General features: G+C 41.1%; 1 protein-coding gene across 3 annotated transcripts in view; it reads right to left on the bottom strand.

Moving 5' to 3' along the window:
* The window catches only part of iqch (IQ motif containing H), a 152,755-nt gene that overhangs the window by 49,583 nt on the left and 81,823 nt on the right, over nucleotides 1–21,349 (bottom strand). For all 3 annotated transcript variants that reach the window (XM_041174725.1, XM_041174726.1, XM_041174727.1), the window contains one exon: nucleotides 1,540–1,660. In XM_041174725.1, coding sequence (XP_041030659.1) covers nucleotides 1,540–1,660 — 121 coding nt within the window. The remainder of the gene's footprint in view (nucleotides 1–1,539; nucleotides 1,661–21,349) is intronic.

The following is a 21,349-nucleotide window of genomic DNA, read 5'->3' as shown; positions in this document are numbered from 1 at the left end:
TGAACAATATTATCGGTAAAACCAACATCATTAAACAGATTATCTGATCATTATCACACTGCTGTTTGTGGGAGCTTACTATGCACAAAATGACTGCTGTATTTCCTAAATAATTTCCTTGTACTACATTTCCAAAGGACTTCAATGGCTGTAAAGCGTTTAAGCATTTACTGAGGCTGTGAAAGTTGCTTTATGAATGCAAGTTCTTTCTTTCTTAAAACATTACCGTAACTCCCCAAAGGAATGGCTTTAGGTTGAGAAGGAGCAATTTGATTATAATCTGAGCTCTTGTATTTACAGTATTTTGACAGGCTCTTTGTGGACTCTCCGGATTTTAACAACTTATTAAGAAATTATAACTGTAACATGTACCATTTACTAAACGTTAAAGAAATCTAAAAATGTAAAATACACCTCTACTTAAAAATCTTCTTTGCTATAATATTGCAGAAGCATGCTACTGAATTACACCCCTCAGATGAATTAACATAATGTCGTAGTTATACTAATTATTTCCCTTCAATAGTAGTTTTTTGACTGAACATCTTCTTACTAAATTAGATTGTTCCTAGAACAGAGTCAGGGACGAGTGTATAATTCCGGCTGTAGAGCTAGAATGGCACATGTACAAGGCCCAAATGCACACCTGTTCAGGTGGATATAAAAAAAATCCCAGGGTGTTATTTCAAGAAGAACAAGGGAGTTCTATGATGTTGTAACCAAAACTTTTCTCTTAACCAAGACTCCCAAAACTGGCTAATTGGTCTTCTACCTCAATGCTGTTTGCGGAGCTTGCCATGTGCAAACTGGCTATCATGTTTGCATACATTACAACAGTGACTATAATTCAAAACTAATGCATCAGCTGTGAAGCACTTTGGAAAACATTGAGGATATGAAAAGCATGATATAAAATTCATGACAAAAACAGAATTACCTGGAAAAACTCAGCAGGTCTGGCAGCATCGGCGGAGAAGAAAAGAGTTGACGTTTCGAGTCCTCATGACCCTTCGACAGAACTTGAGTTCAAGTCCAAGACAGAGTTGAAATATAAGCTGGTTTAAGGTGTGTCGGGGGGGCGGAGAGAGAGAGAAGTGGAGGGGGGGTGTGGTTGTAGGGACAAACAATCAGTGATAGAAGCAGATCATCAAAAGATGTCAACAACAATATCACTGCTTGTTTGTCCCTACAACCACATCCCCCCTCCACTTCTCTCTCTCTCTCCGCCCCCCCCCCCACACACCTTAAACCAGCTTATATTTCAACTCTTTCTTGGACTCGAACTCAAGTTCTGTCGAAGGGTCATGAGGACTCGAAACATCAAATCTTTTCTTCTCCGCCGATGCTGCCAGACCTGCTGAGTTTTTCCAGGTAATTCTGTTTTTGTTTTGGATTTCCAGCATCCGCAGTTTTTTTGTTTTTGTTTTTATATAGAATTCATGTTCTTTCTTAAGAAATTCAAAGCAACAATTTGATCTGCAAACTAAGCAGGGATTTCCTCTAGTATGACAAACATGTTATCACGAGGAAAATTTATACCTTGACAGAGGAACATTTGTAAGAACTTTTCCCATGTTGGGAATATTTTCTTATTGGCTGGCTGTGCATGCTCTGCCAAAATTCCAGGCAACTCCTTTGATATCGTCAGCTCAGCAGGTTCCTGCATAACATGTTAAACACAAACATTAGTAGAGGTTAAACATAAAGTGATTGTACTTTAAAATGGAAACTGGAAGATAAACAGTCATGTCAATCACACATGCAAAGATGACAGCCAACTATTTGCTATTGCTGATATCACTTCGTACTTTCATGCTGGATTTCCCTATTCCCCCGTTTCTATGTCCTTCACTTTTAAAGGACATGCTTGGCTCCATTTACATACCGGAAATTCTCTGATATCACGGGCAAGTTTTCATATGTGAGGCTTTCAACATGAAGCCATCAGAGCAGATACTGATACTGAATTTACTTGATGTTTGCATGTCCATACTTCCAACAGGGATCAATGGACAATAATCATGAGCAGGAATCATAGCCAAAATTCCCCATCCCTAGCCAAAGGTTGTTGCATCTAATTGCTGCATCTGTAATTACTGCTATAACCGAGATTAGTTAAATCAAGTACAGATTCTGGCATATTCTGGTCAGTACCACACCATGTAGTTAATTTAGCACTGCATCTTCAGGAAAACTAATACTGGCTTTTAATTGTGTCCTGCTGTTTGGATTTTTTTTTGTAATTTATTATTACAGACATGGCCTGCTGTTTTCTGTTGGTTGCACCTGCTGAGTGTATGATGTGGCAAAGGAAGCAATTTAACATTCATTCATACAAGGAATTTGAGCTCATCATCTAAGCTGATACTCAATTTTCATGCTCAGGGAGTGCTGGACATGGCAGCATTTTGATGAGGTGTTAAACCATCTAACAGTTCCAATGGTGAATAAACATTAAAAGATTCCATGAAATGTTCAAAGAAGAGGGAGTTGTCCCAGGATCTTGGCCAAGATGCTTCCTTGGACTGTCATAAAAAAGCAGACTCACTGGTCATTACTCCCATTGCCGTTTGTGGGATCTTGCTGTGTATAAAGGCTGATGCATCCTATCCTGTACCAAATCCACTCACCTATCACACCTTCCGGGATTGGCTACTATACGCATAACAATTAAAACCTTTCATGGCATTACCCCTCCTTATTTCTGTAACTGCATCAGTGCATTAAAGGGGAAGCCAGGTAAAAACATGAGGGAGAAAGGAATAGAAAGATAAAATGACAGGGTTAGAAGAGGTTGTAAGGAGGCTTGTGTGGAGCATAAAAGGCAGCATAGACCATTTGGGCCGAATGGTCTGTTTCTGCACTATATACTCAACACAACTTGATATAAAAGCAAGAAACTGCGGGTGCTGGAAATCCAAAACAAAAACAAAAATACCTGGAAAAACTCAGCAGGTCTGACAGCATCTGTGAAGAGGAACACAGTTAACATTTCGAGTCCATATGACTCTTCAACAGAACCAAGGAAAAATAGAAAAGAGGTGAAATATAAGCTGGTTTAAGGGGGAGGTGGGACAAGTAGAGCTGGATAGAGGGCCAGTGATAGGTGGAGATAGCCAAAAGATGTCATAGACAAAAGGACAAAGAGGTCTTGACGGTGGTGATATTAGCTAAGAAATGTGCTAATGGTGACATTAAGGGTAGAAAGCAGGACAAGCAAGGTACAGAAAGCCCTAGTGGAGGCTGGGGTGGGGGGGAAGGGATCGAAATAAGCTAAAAGGTAGAGATAAAACAATGGATGGAACTACTTTTAAAAATAATGGAAATAGGTGGGAAAAAAAAATCTATATAAATTATTGGAAAAGGGGGATCAGAAAGGGGGTGGGAATGGAGGAGAGAGTTCATGATCTAAAGTTGTTGAACTCAATATTCAGTCCAGAAGGCTGTAAAGTGCCTAGTCGGAAGATGAGGTGCTGTTCCTCCAGTTTGTGTTGAGCTTCACCGGAACATTGCAGCAGGCCAAGGACGAACTTGAGGGCATGAGAGCAGGGTGGAGTGTTGAAATGGCAAGTGACAGGGAGGTCTGGGTCATGCTTGCGTTTGGTCTCTTCAATGTAGAGGAAACCGCATTGGAAGCAGCGAATGCAGTAGACTAAATTGAGGGAAGTGCAAGTGCAATGCTGCTTCACTTGAAAGGAGTGTTTGGGCTCTTGGATGATGAGGAGAGGGGAAGTAAAGGGGCAGGTGTTGCACCTTCTGCGGTTGCATGGGAAGGTGCCGTGGGAGGGGGTTGAGGTGTAGGAAGTGATGGAGGAGTGGACCAGGGTGTCCCAGAGGGAACTATCCCTGCGGAATGCTGCCGGGAGGGGTGAAGGGAAGATGCGTTTGGTGGTGGTATTATGCTGGAGTTGGCGGAAATGGCGGAGGATGATCCTTTGAATGCAGAGGCTGGTGGGGTGATAAGCGAGGACAAGGGGGACCCTATCATGGTTCTGGGATGGAGAGGAAGGTGTGAGGGCGGATGCGCGGGACATGGGCCGGACACGGTTGAGGGCCCTGTCAACCACCGTGGGTGGAAAACCTCGGTTAAGGAAGAAAGGGGAACTGGTTTTGAAAGTGGCATCATCAGAACAGATGTGTCTCCGTGCTCACTTCTTTGGGCAGGAGTCCTCTCCCCGTTCAACAGATTCTACCCGTCTCCAATATCCACCTGGACCTCTCCCTCTGGATTCTTACCTGCTCTTGATCTTTTCATTGAGAACTGACAGCATGACATCAGTTGTATCAATTTCTCTGCTCCTCTCACCCACTCTAACCTGTCTCTCTCTGAACCTGCTGCACTCCGTTCTCTCAGGTCCAACCCTGACATTGTCATCAAACTCGCTGACAAGGGTGGTGCTGTTGTTGTCTGGCGCACTGACCTCTACCTCACAGAGGCTGAGTGTCAACTCGCAGACACTTCCTCCTACCTCCCCCTGGACCATGACCTCACCACTGAACATCAAGTCATTGTTTCTAGGACTGTTACTGACTTCATCTCCTCTTGAGATCTTCCTTCCACAGCTTCCAACCTCATAGTCTCCCAACCTTGGACGGCCCGCTTCTACCTCATACCCAAAATCCACAAACAGGACTGTCCCGGCAGACCGATCGTGTTAACCTGTTCCTGCCCCACGGAACTCATTTCTTGCTGTCTTGACTCCATTTGGTCTCCCCTTGTCCAGTCTCTTCCCACTTACATCTGTGATTCCTCTGACACCCTACATCATATCAACAATTTCCAGTTCCCAGGCCCCAACCGCTTCCTTTTTGCCATAGATGTCCAATCCCTCTATACCTCCATTCCCCACTGGGATTAGGGATGGGCAATAAATGCTGGTCTAGCCAGTGATGCCATGAATGAATAAAAAACAAAAGTTACTATCCTGTGTTGCAACTTAAATAATCTTTAATTTAAATACATCATCCTAATTACCCCAAAGATCCTGTGAAAGTTTGGCTCTGTGCAAATTTAGCAGTTAGCAGTACATTCAACTTATTAAATAAGGTATTAAACTGAATGCCATATATATATAAATTTATTTAAACCTTACTAATCCTCCTACTGTAAGAATGTATTAATTATTGCATTTTAAATTTATTCTGGAATGGTTAGTGCAAAAAGCCTGAGTGATTATATAATCCTGTCCTCATGCTGTATGCAAACCAAGTACAGTGACTCCTGTCCCACAGCGCACAATGTGACATAGCCAGGGTCTGCAGGTAGGCAGGAACACCCAAGCCTCATTGCCTGTCATCAGTGCAGCTCAAAAATGGTGTTTCTGTCACAGACACTGCAAGTGTTGCAGAATCTTTCCCCCAAAGTTGTTTATAATGTTAGAAAGTAAGTTAGGATAGTGCCAAGAGCAATTGAGTATGCACTTTTCAAGCGTTTGTACTAGAATAGTGGTGATAATAATTTCTATCCTGTAATTTAAAATGACCATTTTAAGTTATCAGCAACTGAAATTATGGCATGCTGCCCCAGTACTGATCCAGTTTAATACAAATTAAATGAGACCTTTAATGTTTTACTTCTTTTAAATTCTCAGAATTTAAAAAAAATACACAATGCATAAATTACATAGGTTTACCTACTTGGATCTCTGACCAGACTGAAATCCTTTTCGTTCAATTTTATTCCTTCTTCTACTTAGGTGCTGACTATTGCTGAGATATGTTTCACAGAAAGCAAATGACCCAAGAATCCTGGACAATGAGACAATTTACATTCTCTGAACTGTTAGTCTAGGCCTCCAGATTATTCATGCTGTAACATAATCACTTCATGTGAAGCCAATTATGCCCTACCTTGGAACAGGAAGTTGTGGGGGCGGGGGGCGCGGTGGATATGTGAGGTCCCTCAGCCCTTTGAGCCGGCTGCACCATTCAATTAGATCCTGGCTGATCTGTACTTTGTCATCTATCCATCTTGGTTCTGTAACCCTTAATAATAATGCCAAACAAAAAGCTATCAATCGCAACTTTGAAATTTTCAATTGACCCCCAGCCTCAACTGTTTCTTGGGGAGAGAGTTTCCGATTTCTACTCCCTTTTGTGTGAAGAAGCGCTTTCTGACATCACTCCTGAATGGCCTGGCTCTAATTTTAAGGTTATGTCCTCTTGTTCTGGACTCTCCACACCAGAGGAAATATTTTCTCTCTATCTACCCTATCATGAGTCTGGTGGAGGTCAGTTGTCGTAGCACTATATAAAAACAAGTACTTTTTAGGAACATAGGAACAGGAGTAAGCTATTCAGCCCCTTGGGCCTGTTGCACCACTCAGTTAGTTCATGGCTGATCTGCACCTCCACTCCATTTAGCTGGCTTTCCTCCATATCCCCTGATATCCTTACCTAGCAAAATCCATTAATCTCGGTCTTGAAAATTTCACTTGACCCTGCATCCACAAACTTTCCGGGTAGACAGTTCCAGATTTCCATGGGGGTATAAGGACACATTGCTTCCTGATTTCACCCTTAAATGGCCTATTTCTAATGTTAAGTTTATGCCCCTATCTGATGTGTTTAACATTTAAAGATCTCGATTTGATCTCTTCTCAGCCTTCTAAACTCAAGTGAATATGCCATGTTTATTCATCATATCCACTTATCCTGGTGATACACTGTAGCCCCTCCAAGACTAATATTTTTTCTGAGGCACAATACCCAAAATCCGTCACAGTGCTCAGACTATGTCTGACCAAGACTGCGCAGCCTTGGAAAGGGGCCATGGCTTTGCAAACGCGGCATTGCAATGGTTAAAATAGAACTTTAATTATCAAAATTACTGTCAGCTTGGCAATGTTTTCACCTCTGGATTAGAATGTTGTGCATTTACACTAGGGCCTGAGCATATAACCCAGGTTAACATTGTAGTGTAATACTGAAGGAATGTTGCACTGTTAGATGGGTAAGAGATTACACTGACACCCTGTCTCTCTAGTCCAGCGACTCGGGTGCACTATTGCAGGAGCAAGGACTTCTGGTGTTGTAGCTAACATTCCACCCATATCCAAGTCTACATGGCCATTCACCTCATGTGGGATATTTCTGGTGGGTGATTGTCACATTTGCGTACAGCACAGTCAGTGCTCTTCTTGAAAAAATTCTTTATGCAAACATGAAAGAGACTAAATAAATGCAGATGCTCCTTAGTGAATTTAAAACAGTAATATACTGGCCACACTGCTTTTGTGATTTAATATGCTTCTTGAATCCCTTCTCTCCAATTAGTTTGCCTTTTTAGACTAATTCCATGAGGTGTTGTTCACTATCCACAATGCAAAAAACTATATTTTTTTAAATCGAAAAAAGCTCAACTAACAATAATTGCAGTATTAGAAGCACAGAAAAAGTATTGCACAATCTCCTTGTAAAAGGGATCTCTGTATGTTAGCATATTACTATACAAATGCTTCATTTTTGCCTTACACTGTTAATGGAAAATGTTTTGTAAAATATTTGTTGCATCTATTGAACCCATCTGAGACAATTTCCTCTTATATCTAATGACCCATCACACTTATGTGAAATGCAATTCGATGTGGCTTCAGCATGCATTAAGTGGAATTGAGAGCTGCATACAGACTCTGTGTCCACATGGTATTATCTGCTCACTCTTCCTTGAGAGGCTGCATCGCTCATTATCCAGACTTCAACCCCAGTTCCTCAGAAAGGCTTAGGTCTGTTTAAAACTGAAGAGCCTTTTTTTTTATAACATAATAGGGGCGCATATGTTATGCTGGAACACATAAGCAGAAAATAACAGCTTTAAATGCCTGGCACAGGACCCAGATGCTGTACTGTCTTGTACTCTCTTCGGTTCAGCTACATTTTCTTTTCTTAAATACCACATGGGGTCCACTTCCTTCTTTTCTTCGGATTAATTACCCATTGTCAAGCTGAGACCAATTATACTCAATAATTAAAGTATAAACATGTAGTTTAGAAACAGGGTAAAAAAAACAGTATCTGGATGCAGTTTTCTATTAAAAAATACAATATTTTTTGTACCAATTTCCTTGCCTCCTTGCTAGGTAAGGTTCCTTGGGCACCCACTATCTTCTGGAATCTGTCCCCAAACTGGCTGTTCTTCATCAGTGACATTGGGGAGTGTCAATAGAAACCAGCCATGAAGCTCCTATTCCTCACCCAAAATTTGTACGTTTGTACTTTTCAGCAGCAGTTGTCAGTGAGTGAACGGGGCTGGCCAATTCTTATTCCTCCCTAACCTGATGCTGCAGAGCACACTATTACCCTGACTGAGGTCAGCTAACTCAATGCAGACTATAAATTAAATCTGGAACCTTTTGGGCTCTGTGGCTCAGCCTTTACTAGTGGAGCCTGCATGGTGGCTTTTTGTTAAAAAAGATCTTTTAAAGTTAGGTGCCTATCAAACAGCACAAACTGTCACCTATGTTTCCCATGTTAACAGGTTTATGAGGTGCAATTAATTAGGCCCCATCATACTCAAAAACCTTGAATGTTTCCTACACAGCGCTCTAATAAACCTGTCACTGTGATATAAGACAAAATTAAATTAAAAAAGCGTCAGATCATTTTCACAGCATACATTACAAAACTACTTTTTCCGTTTTCTGGCCACACATTCCAATTATTTTGTACTGTAAATTCTATCAGGTTTAGATTGAACACATATTTTCCTCACCTTTCTTTGTCATCAAAGAATCTTGTGTTTCTTTTCATTGCCACACTTCTTTTGTTACTTCTGTACTTTACACTGCAGCCTCTCGGCCTCTCTCTATCCCTCTCCTCCTTTCAGACACTCCTTAAAACCTACCTCTTTGATCAAGTTTTTCGTCACCTGCCCTAATGTCTCTTTATGTGACTCGGTGTCAAATTTTCTTTGATAATGGTTCTATGAAGCAACTTGGGATGTTTCACTATGTTAAAGGTGCTATGTAAATGCAAGTTGCTGGTCTTGTTCTAGAATGAGGTTCTTTTATTCCATAAGGACTGGAAACTTTTGGGGCTTTCATTTGCAAGTGTATTTATCCAATAGTCTTATAAATGCTTACACTTTCCATATTCTCCAGATAATCACAGCACAATTTTAGCCCCCCCACCCCGCCCGTTCCTCTGTCTTCCCAATAGCTTTGGCATCATTCACAGTATGTGATGTGTTTAATTCATGAAGTACTTATCACCACCAATGTGATAACAATTACATTTCAAAGTTTAGCACAACAGTCCTATACAAATTGCCAAAGGTCAACAGCTGAATAAAGTGCAAATGCTTCCAGGCTGTGAGATGTTCAGATTTGGAATATAAAAAAGGTACTCGGATAGCATGACTCAGAAGAACTCGTTTAGAAAGTAATTAGTTTATACAAAACTCTTATTTAAATAGTAAAATACTGCAATGAAACAGTGCACAGAAAGAAAGAGCAGTGGGGAACCACAGCAAAACGTTACATTAAATTCCTGGAGCTTCAGGTAATGCTTGATGGGATATAGAATCAATTCAGGCTGTGCAGTTCCTTGTATTACAGAAAGCAGCATAACTTGCCTTGCATTACAATGCATTGCCAGATGAAAATTACACTTACACTGGGCCACACAATAATAATGGCAGGAAAACAAAAGTGAATTCTCAAACTAGTCAGCTAGAAATACTCCCAAAATATTTATATTTTTTCACAACTTGTGTCATTCAGTATGTTTTAATCTCCCTGGGACAGACAGCTAATGGGTGACTCGATCACATGCCTTTGCCATTAGTACTCAAAGTCAGGTAGTAGGAGGAGCAGAAGAACAGCCCGAGAATGAATCTTCCATCCGATTTTCCTTCATCATTGCAACCCAGATGAACTAAAGAACAATTCAAGGGAGCAGGGGAAGGGGAAATATCCCACTTTGTTCCTCTTCCAACAAAACGTGCCACTCATTCAGATAAACCGCGTTTTTCTGTCATAATGGCCCAAGACCACAAGGTCTTCTTATGTTTCACATTGCACCTTCTGAACAGTTGCACCTAATTTATTTTTGCAAGCTTTTTGCTGACTGTGGCATCTTGTTGTGGATAAAACTACTATTGTACTTGACACATAACAACAGTCATTGTACTTCAAAGTAATCAATGATATGTGGAATCCTTTAAATTGGTGCTGAGGGAAGTGATAAAACGCTAGATAAATGAGCGTTTTTCTATACACTGGGCAGGTTAAAATATAGTAAAATATAATGCAACAGTTTATATATATATTTATGTGAAATGTAACAAGAATACAGAAAATGTTGGAAATGCACAACACATTGGCTATCATCTGAAAGAGAAGGGGTAATCTTTCGGTCTGACCTACCAACGAAACTGGTAATCGCTGTTTATAGGGTTGACAAAAACCAATTTGGTAAAATTAAACATTGTCTAGCCAACTTCTAAAAGGTTACCCTGGAGCATCCCCTTTACACTTTTCTTACTATTTCATGACAGTCTGCAACAATTCTGTCATTCCTGCTCAATGTGGATATTTACGGGAATCATTACACGCGGTTTTACAAGATGCTTCCTTACTACGGTATTCCCGTTATGCTATGAAAGGCGCACTATGCTAGCAAATGCTATCATCTGCAGCAGCTCTTACCAGTTTATGCTTTAAAACGTTTAGACATAGATATGGAGGAAGATTCATTTATTTTTTTTTACTGTTTCTTTCTTAATACAGCATATTTCAGAACATTCCACCCTGCAGGGAAGGACCCCTATTGCTTCACCATATTGAAGTGGATGCCTGATGATATTTTATAGGACAAACTTACAAGATCAGACCTGATTACACATCTGAAGATGCAGGCATTCTTTTTAAAATTAAAGCATAAAATATATTTTATTTTAATAAAATAATCAGATACACTGAACTCTCATAATTGTTAAAAACAAAAATCGATTCAAGAGGTGTAATATACAACAAATGTGGTCAGGCATATTCTGTCATATCATTTCAGCATTCTACTTGCGTTATGGTATCAATGCTAATAGTCAGAATTTGTCACCATGATAGTCAGAAGGCCCAATGATGTACCTGCATGGTCTACAGGTGTGTAAAAAAATTCAGAAAGGAGAATGTGTTTTTTTTAATCTGGTGGTGTAGCAGTTAAGATGCTCATTTCACATTATTGTAGGTTGGAGCCTCAGGGGCTTGTCTGATAATTGAATTCACCAGGGAAACAGATGATCAGTTTTATCAGCTCTCAGCTTGGCTGCTTGGTGGGGCACCCTGTGGAGGCAGAGAGAGACCTGGGGGGATAAGGGGGAGGGGGTGGTGGGGGGGGTTTAAAACTGAAGGGAAACTGACACTGGCTTTCTTACTGTGCAGCAGACATGCCTCCTGCTGGCTCAATGTAGTGTAGCATAGTAGAGAGAACCGTGTGTCCGATTTTTGCTGCATTTTTGTTACTTGGCTGTACCTGTAGGCAGTCTTGACTTGAGTGACATTGTGCTATTGTAAAGGTGGCAATGTTAGTGCCTCTCACATTCCATCAGCTCAAAAGGTGGTACCTCTCCCTACTGTTAGCAGTATGAATGTAGAGGTGACATTCTGTTCTGCCTATAGATGGGATCTATTCCTTGCCTGTCCATATATGCCAGCAAACTTCATCTTGTACTGCTGTCTCCTTTCCCCCAACAAGAGAAAATGTTTCCTTTATGCAGCATTGTAGCCAAACCTTAAGCACACTTTACAAGAACTGGGGCGAAATTTTCCATTCTGAAGACTAAGTCCAGTGGCAGGCGGGAAAGCTGATGTGATACCTGCTGGGTGGGTGATCAAGCACTATCTTCCACTTTTCAGCTCATTAATTATGCATCAGTGAGGAGCTCAGCAAGTCTTGTGATGGGGGCGGGCAGCAAGTCGCCCACCCCTCCATTGTCTGATGGCGCTGGATAGACATTCACTCATTGCAGGCCAGGAGCTCTGCAATACTCTTATAGAATCCTTGTGGCTGCAGCTTGTACTGAACAAGTTGGCTTATGTGAGCAACCACACCCCGGGACATACGAGGGCACCTCCGGCATTGCCTGTCACTCATCTCTAGATAAGAGCACCACCTGTGATCCACCCATGTTCGGGCCAATGATCACTGATGCAGTGTTCCATGTTGGTTAGCCTCTTGACTTTATAGAGTCCCCGCTGCCTCTTGCTGCACAGGCCCTTGCTCCTCCTGGCCCTGTGCCAACCTGCAATGGGCCCTCCTTCTCCTCATCTGGATGAGAGCCATTACAAAGGCAGGGTTGCTTTCATCATCAATGCCTCAGTGGATGTGTGAATGAATTGTAGTGATACATTAAGTGAGAATGTCCTTTAAGGTTTCCCTCCATCTCAAAGCCACCAGGCGAGTGCTAAGCCCTTCGCTCGGCCTCCATCAAGACTCGGCATCCACACCCCATCCCTTCCAGGTAAAGAACATCCTGGAGGACCAGATAAGGGTGTTCCTCCTGTTCATACATGAATGCATATGGATACATTGCTCTTTCAGCAGGGTGATGGCAGACATGTGCAAGAAACCTCAAGTGGGCACTTTTCCAATTGTCTTCACTACCCTCGAAACTCTATAGAGACCACTGCCTTGGCAGCATGGAAAGACTAACTACATGATTTCTTGTCAGCCATAACTATTCGCCTGGGATGATGGAGGTTTGGAGTTGCAAGTTGGCTATCCTCCATCTTGGAGGCATCCACCTCCTTCCCTCCCTTCATCCCTGCCCTTGTCCATCCTTGGCACAGCCTTTGCTAACTCAATATGAGTGAAGTTATATGAGGTCCCCAAGAAGGAGAAAGCAACATCTACGGATCTCAAAGTCATGGAAGAGGTGAAGCTCGGCAGGTACACGCCACTTATATACACTCATAAAACTGAACATTCTAAATTCTCACTGGCTGGGCATTTAATTTGGAGGGGGAGCTTAATTCCGGCAAGGTGGCCTTTTAAAAACATGCACGAGATGCTAATGCATGCAAATGGGGTTCCCGACATTGCTAGTCGGGAAGCTCAACCCGCCTTTAACGTTGGGTCACTCTTTAAAAATAAGGGGTCGCCCATTTAAAATGGAGGTGAGGCGAATTTTTTTCTCTTAGAGGGTCGTGAGTTTTTGGAACTCTCTTCCTGAAAAGGCGCTGGAAGCAGAGTCTGAATAGTTTTAAGGCAGAGATGGATAGATTCTTAGTAAGCAAGGGGGTAATAGGTTATCGGGGGTAGGTGGGATGCAGATTTGAGGTTACTGTCAAATCAGCCATGATCTTAGGATTGAGCAGGCTCTAGGGGCCAAATGACCTACTCCTACTCCTTGTTTGTATGTTAGAACAAAATTCCAACAGTTTATCCCACCGGCAGGAAGCAGATTTTTTGCTTCCTGCCAAATTAAATGCTCCCACCTGCCACAATTCCTGCAGCTGGGCATTTATGCTTTTGCACAAAGAGAAAACACCTTATCCTTAAAAAAAATGCAAGCATGACTTGAAAATAACTCCATAGGTACAAGGAAATACAAAATGTTGGAAATACTGAGCAGGCCTGAAAGCATCTGTGGAGACAAATAGTTAACAAGTTCACAGACCTGAAATGTTAACTCTGCTTCTCTCTCCATAAATGCTGCCAGACCTTTTGAATATTTCCAGCATTTTCTGTGTTTATTTCAGATTTCCAGCACTTGCAGTATTTTGCTTTTGCATTGTTGCAAGGTTGTGTGGGAGTGGCTATTTCAGGTTTCATTAGTGATCTCAAACTGGAGCCACAATGTAAATGGGGGGAGTTGCAGAAAACCAGCACCATACTAATGAATGTTGAATAACCTTCTCCATATGCTATAACATCCACCCACTGTAACTGAATGAGAATAAGTGAAAACCAGAGACCTTAGGAAGATGGAAGAGCGGTGGAAACGTTTCTCTTGCTAATTTTACCAGTGCTACAATATATAGGAGAAAAGGTGTTCACGGTAGATACAGGTGAGGGAGGGCACTCATCCCAGTTTAGCTCATGGATCTTGAAGTAGTGCTTACTTAAACTATTTGGCTTCTTACATACTTCTATAAGTCCCTTCTCAATTTTAAGGCTAAAGTGCCCTAGTTTCTCCAGTCTTCCTCATAACTCAATTTCTTGACACTAGGGATCAACTAGTCTAAACTGCCTCCTTGGCTTGAATATTTCCCTTATGTCTTCAAATGTGCTGACGAATTAGTTGCATTTTAGATACAAACACAGCTACATATCATGTGATTGTTAAGGTATCCGAATATTCCCATGAAAGACATTCTATGACAGATATTTTGTTTTGAGGTGTGCAGTAAGTGGTGAAGGAATAAATTGCAGAAGAAAATGAGGTTTGCAACTAGAGGCAAAAAATGAACAAAAATACATGTGTAAAGGACAGAGTGAGCAAGAAAAATTTTACTACAGACTTGCTCAAAATTAACTTTACAGGAACAAACACATTTCCCCTTCAATATGCTGCAAAGTGCATAGACAGTTGGGGTAATTCTATCATTCTGCACTCCTAGGAAGGAGTGTGAGTCAGATTTGGGGCAACAAGCCTATATCCTTGATTTTCCAACTAATCCACCTTGCAAGGGAGCTTCTCACAAGGAAAGCAGATTTGCTCCCAATATCTACATTGAAACATGTACTGAAATGAAGAGCAACATTCCAGATTTTATGTTCTATTCAGCATCAATATTTTCAATGATGTTCATAAAATCTTCATGAGGTATTTGCTGTGTTAGGTTTACCTTAGGTTTTAGTATAGTTTAGTAGGTAACATAATTTAACCAATTTCATTCAAACTATTGATTAGAAATCAGGTTTCATTCATTGGCTTTTAAATATCTCATTTTAAAATAAAATATGAAGATTTAAGTAAACCGCATAAATTGCTTGGGGAGTCTCAAATGACAACTATATTTGACCCGAATGAATTCAAACTGAAAGGGAATTCTTCCTTCATCTCCCAATTTATTTGTTGCACCCCTTCTTCTTCATCTATCAACATTATATCCATCAGTCTATGTCCGGCGACGTTGCTTCCGGAAAAAATAAAATATTTTTATGGTTATCTTGTAATTTGTCATTGATTCTCCAATATTGTCTATTGTCTGGTGGTCTCTGGCAGTATCAAGGTTGTAGAATTATATTGTGTATAGTTTAATAGAGTATATAATGTATTTCTCATGTCTCAATAAATAAGTAGTCAAAATGTGTTTAAATAATTTGAATCCTGGAGAATTTTAATTGGAATGAAGTGGCACAGTAAAATTAGTTACGTATTATGACACAGTGGATGGTAAATGCTGAGCTGCTCAAATCCCAGAGACGTACTTGAAACAGCTGCCACAACTGTTTTTGCAATTTGTATTTTTATTTCGAGAGGCGTGCCTTGAATTCAGTTGTAATAAGTCTACTCAGTCTGAGAGGTTTTTTTTTTACAAAACTAAATTAAACATTTATTAATAAAAGAAATGATTTTAAGCACATGCATAGATCTACAAATTACTACTATGATAACTCCTAAATGCCCGAATTAATCCAGCCCCCAGTTACATCTCCGTTAAAGCAACAATAAAACAACATAGATTTCAACAGTCCCAGGTAAAGTACACAATACCCTAGATAGTGATATTTAAAATGAATTCTCTTGGCTTCGGTCCCTGGAAAAGCTTGGTACAAAGAGGTTGGAGGCTTTCCACACCTGTTAGATCTTAGAATGCCTACTTCTTATACATAACCTCACCTCCTTTATACAGATTTCTCCCTTTTTAATGTAAGTCCCATTGTTCCAATATGTCTTTGCAACTTTACTTTTTCCATAATATAAATCTTTCATAGCACTCTTATTATCTTTGGGAAAAATAAACACACTGTTTGGCTTAGCCTCCACTGGCTAGATGTAACACCTTACCACCTCTTTGAAAATCACTACTCTGGTTTGTCTAAAAATACAAATGTTCTTCACACCTCACAATCTAAAACTTCAGCCATGTTTATGTATTTAGCATCTGAAACCTAGTTTCCCTTCTGATACATCAAAGCACCCAGACCAGCTGCCTGTAATTCAGTTAAAACCTACACACGCACACATACACAGAGAGAAACTAATTCAAACCCACAATTAACCTACCTTTACAACAAATTACAATAAAATATGAAAATTATTATATTTTCATGACAACGGAAAGCTCATCAGTAGTGAGCAATTGAGTGGACTATTTTTACAATCTCTTGGGACATTGCTCAAGTCAGATGATGCATTGTTTTATGTTATTAGGGATGTTATCCAATAAAGTTTGAGGTGGACAATGTTATGGAAGTAAGTCAGACACATGCAGGAAGCAGGCATAATATGAAATCAGATATTATATTATAATATATTGTAGATAGAGATCTGAAGTTCTCATTATTATTCCCAGTGTTCAGGAATAGCAAACAGTTTTGCAGGTACTTTTGTGGTGGAGAACATTTATGGTAGGGAGTTTTAATTTGAATTATGTGGGGCATATACAGAAAGTCAAAAATAACCTCAGATTGCAAGTTGCTGGGTGGCTATTTTATATCAAGTATTTGGAAGTAGCATTTAGCGTTCCATGTGTTCAGAAATCGAATGTGTGCAGATGGTTGAATTCTGGGAGAGTTAGGTACATACGAACATACAAATTAGGAGCAGGAGCAGGCTACTCGGATCTTCAAGTCTGCTCTGTCATTCAATAAGACCATGGCTGATCTGACTGTAATCTCAACTCCACATTCCCACCTACGCCAAATAACCTTTCAGCTCCTTACTTATCAAGAATCTATCTACTTCTGCCTTAAAAATATTCAAAGACTCTGCTTCTGCCACCTTTGAGGAAGAGAGTTCCAAAGACACACAACACTCGGACAGAACATTTCTCCTAATTATTGTCCTAAATGGATGACCCCTTATTTTTAAACAGTGGCCCCTAGTACTAGATTCTCCCACAAGAAGAAACATCTTCTCCACATTCACCTTGTCAAGACCCCTCAGGATCTTATATGTTTCAATCAAGTCACCGCTTACTCTTCTAAATTCCAGCAGATACAAGCCTAGCCTGTCCAACCTTTCCTCATAAGAAAACCCAACCCAAGTATTAGTTTAGTTAACCTTTCTGAAATGCTTCCAATATATTTACACCCGTCTTTAAATAAGGAGACCAGTATTGTACACAGTACTCCAGAAGTGTTTTCAAAGGGAAATTGGATAAATACTTGATGGAGGAAAGATGTGTAGCAGATAGCGTGACAGTAGAGCAAGGGGAAGAGTAGTATACAGGGGTTGGGTGGGTTAGTTCAAAGAAGAGGTGGGGGTAATGATGGGAGCAGGAGGTGGAAGGGATAGTGGGAAGATGAAAGATTAGGGGGCATGATGAGAATAAATTGGTGCAAGGATCTTCATTTGCTCTAGAAGACCCATCTTATTTGCATCATTCCCAACATGAATCCATATCATAAGAACATAAGAAATAGGGACAGGAGTCTCGACCCTCGAGCCTGATGCACCATTCAATAAGATCAAGGCTGATCTTGTGTTTAAATTTCCAAATTCCCATCTAACCCAATAACCTTTGATTCCCTTGCCTAACAAGAATCTATCTAGAACAAAAACAAAAATACCTGGAAAAACTCAACAGGTCTGACAGCATCTGAGGAGGGATACAGTTGACGTTTTGAGTTTGTATGATCCTTCATCAGAACTAAGACATATAGAAATGAGATGAAATATAAACTGGTAGAAGGGGGTGGGTGGGACAGGTAAAGCTCGGTAGGGAACCAGTGATAGGTGGAGGCCAAGAAGAGACTACCAAAGATTTATAGACAAAAGGACAAAGGGGTGTTGATGGTGGTGATATTATCTAAAGGATGTGCTAATGGAGACATTAAAGGTAGAAAGCAGTTCGAGCAAGTGGCAGATGGCCCTAGCGGGGGTGGGGGGAAGGGATCGAAATGGGCTGAAAGGTGGAGATGACACAATAGATCGAAATAAATTTAAAAATAGGAGGAAAAAGAAAAATATATTTGTAAAAAAATTATAATCTACCTATCTCTGCCGTAAAAATATTCAATGACCCCGCCACTACCATCTTCTGAGGCAGAGAATTCCAAATTTGCACAACCCTCTGAGAGAAAAAATTTCTCCTCATCTCGGTCCTAAAACGGCGACCCCTAATTTTAAAACAATGTCCTCTAGTTCCAGACTCACCCACAAGAGGAAAAATCCTTTCAATGTCCACATTGTCAAGGCCGTTCTGGATCTTATAAACTTCAATCAAATCACCCCTCATTCTTCTAAACTGTAGTGGAAACAAGACCAGTCTGTCCAATCTTTCCTCTTAAGACAGCCCACGCATTCCAGGTATCAATCTAGTAATTTTCACATCAATCATTTTCACATGGTCCATCTCTGACACTTCCCTTCCCTTCCTTGACCCCTCTGTCTCAATTTCTGGTGATAGACTGTCCACCAATATTCATTACAAGCCTACTGGCTCCCACAGCTACCTTGACTACAGCTCCTCACACCCCGCTTCCTGTAAGGACTCGAACCCATTCTCTCAGTTCCCTTGCCTCCGTTGCATCTGTTCTGATGATGCCACTTTCAAAAACAGTTCCTCTGACATGTCTTCCTTCTTCCTTAATCGAGGTTTTCCACCCACAGTGGTTGACGGGGCCCTCAACCGTGTCCAGCCCATCTCCTGCGCATCCGCCCTCACACCTTCCTCTCCCTCCCAGAATCGTGATAGGGTCCCCCTTGTCCTCACTTATCACCCCACCAGCCTCCGCTTTCAAAGGATCATCCTCCGCCATTTCCACTAACTCCAGCATGATGCCACCTCCAAACACATCTTCCCTTCACTTCTCCTGGCAGCATTCTGCAGGGATCGTTCCCTCCGGGACACCCTGGTCTACTCCTCCATCACCCCCTACACCTCAACCCCCCTCCCACGGCACCTTCCCATGCAACTGCAGAAGGTGCAACACCTGCCCCTTTACTTCCCCTCTCCTCACCGTTCAAGGGCCCAAACACTCCTTTCAAGTGAAGCAGCATTTCACTTGCACTTCCCTCAATTTAGTCTACTGCATTCGCTGCTCCCAATGCGGTTTCCTCTACATTGGAGAGACCAAACGCAGACTGGGTGACCGCTTTGTGGAACACCTTCGGTCTGTTCGCAAGCATGACCCAGACCTCCCTGTCACTTGCCATTTCAACACTCCACCCTGCTCTCATGCCCACATGTCCATCCTTGACCTGCTGCAATGTTCCAGTGAAACTCAACGCAAACTCGAGGAACAGCAACTCATCTTCCGACTAGGTACTTTACAGCCTTCCGGACTGAATATTGAGTTCAACAATTTTAGATCATGAACTCTCTCCTCCATCCCCACCCCCTTTCCGATCCACCCCCTTTTCCAATAATTTATATAGATTTTTCTTTTCCCACCTATTTCCATTATTTTTAAAAGTATTTCCATCCATTGTTTTATCTCTACCTTTTAGCCTATTTCGATCCCTTCCCCCCACCCCAGCCCCCACTTGGGCTATCTGTACCTTGCTCGTCCTGCTTTCTACCCTTAATGTCATCTATTAGCACATTTCTTAGCTAATATCACCACCGTCGACACTTCTTTGTCCTTTTGTCTATGACATCTTTTGGCAATCTCCACCTATCACTGGCCCGCTATCCAGCTCTACTTGTCCCACCCCTGCTTAAACCAGCTTATATTTCACCTCTCTTCTATTTTTCCTTGGTTCTGTTGAAGAGTCATATGGACTCGAAACGTTAACTGTATTCCTCTCCGCAGATGCTGCCAGACCTACTGAGTTTTTCCAGGTATTTTTATTTTTGTTTTTGTATCAATCTAGTAAACCTCCTTTGAACTACCTCCATTTACATCCTTACTTAAATAAGGAGACCAAAACCGCACACAGTATTCGAGGTGCGGTCTCACCAATGCCCTGTATAACTGAAGCATAACGTCCTTGTTTTTATGTTCAATCTCTCTCGTAAGAAAGGAGAGCATTCCATTAGCCTTCTTAATTACTTGCTTAATTACTTCCACAAACCAGGGCCTACCTGGCCCTATAGCCATGATGTGGAAGTCAGTTTTAGGTTCCTTAATGCACTTCTATAGTAAAGGCAGAGACAACACTTCAAGATTAAAAGTTGATTTATGAATAATGCCCAGAATTATGGCAAGACTGATTGTACTGCAGAAGTGGATGATCTTGAGCGATTTTCCCAGCCAAAAACCAAGAGTTGAGTATTTCTCACATGAAGTGCATACTGTACTCCTGGTGCAACTGCTGACAGTTGGCAAATGCTCCAAACAACTAACACTGCGGTCCCAGAGTGGCACAAACAAACATTCAGGAGGTTTGAGGATAGAGGGATTGATGAAAACATACAATATTCATTCTTATACATCCTTCTTTCCAACCAAACATATATTTCCAGATCCCACTCCCAACAGTACTGCACCCCAGCATCATCAAATTTACAGTCTCAATGTACCCCAAGCAGCACATTAAAAAAATTGTAAATGTGTTAACTGATGTGCTACCAGTGGAAACCTAGTGCTGTTTTTATGTTATTACTTTTGAGTAACAAATAAGTTATGCAGATTCTAGTCTTTTTGATAGTTACATCTCCAGTTGGTTACATTTTCTTAAGGAGCTGAAGGGATTGCCATAACAGATCAAAGGGTACATGGCCTATTGGAAGAAGTAGGCCGAAAATCAAAGCCTTTTCCTTTTCCTAGAGCAATCACCTTTTTGTTTATGCAGTTTTAGTATCAGCTATGGCTCAGTTGGTAGTAATCGAACCTCTGAGTCAGGATGTTATGGGTTCAAGATCCATTTCAGAGACTTGAATGCAAAAATCTAGACTAACTCTCTTGTGCAGAACTGTTAAGCATTGTACTGTTGGGATTGCCATCTTTCGAAAGAAACGTTAAACTGAGGCCCCATCCGCTCTCCTCTTCAGAGGTAACATGTTCTAATCACCACTGAATCATGGTTTATTTAAAAATCATGAAAAAATAAAATCTCTTTTTTTTATTCATTCATGGGATGTGGGCATCATTGGCTAGACCAGCATTTATTGCCCATCCTTAATTGCCCTTGTTCAGAGGGGTTTTAATTCCAAATTTTTATTGAATTCAAAGTCCACCATTTGCTGTGGTGGGTTTTGAACCTGGGTCCCCAGAGGATTACCCTGGGTCTCTGGATTACTAGTCCATCGACAATACCACTACACCATCACCTCCCCATGTTATATTTAATTTT

Source organism: Carcharodon carcharias, chromosome 26, assembly GCF_017639515.1.
Source record: "Carcharodon carcharias isolate sCarCar2 chromosome 26, sCarCar2.pri, whole genome shotgun sequence".
In the NCBI taxonomy this organism is placed as follows: Eukaryota; Metazoa; Chordata; class Chondrichthyes; order Lamniformes; family Lamnidae; genus Carcharodon; species Carcharodon carcharias.
Note: the sequence above shows the minus strand (reverse complement) of the source record. Positions and strands in the feature narration are given on the sequence as shown.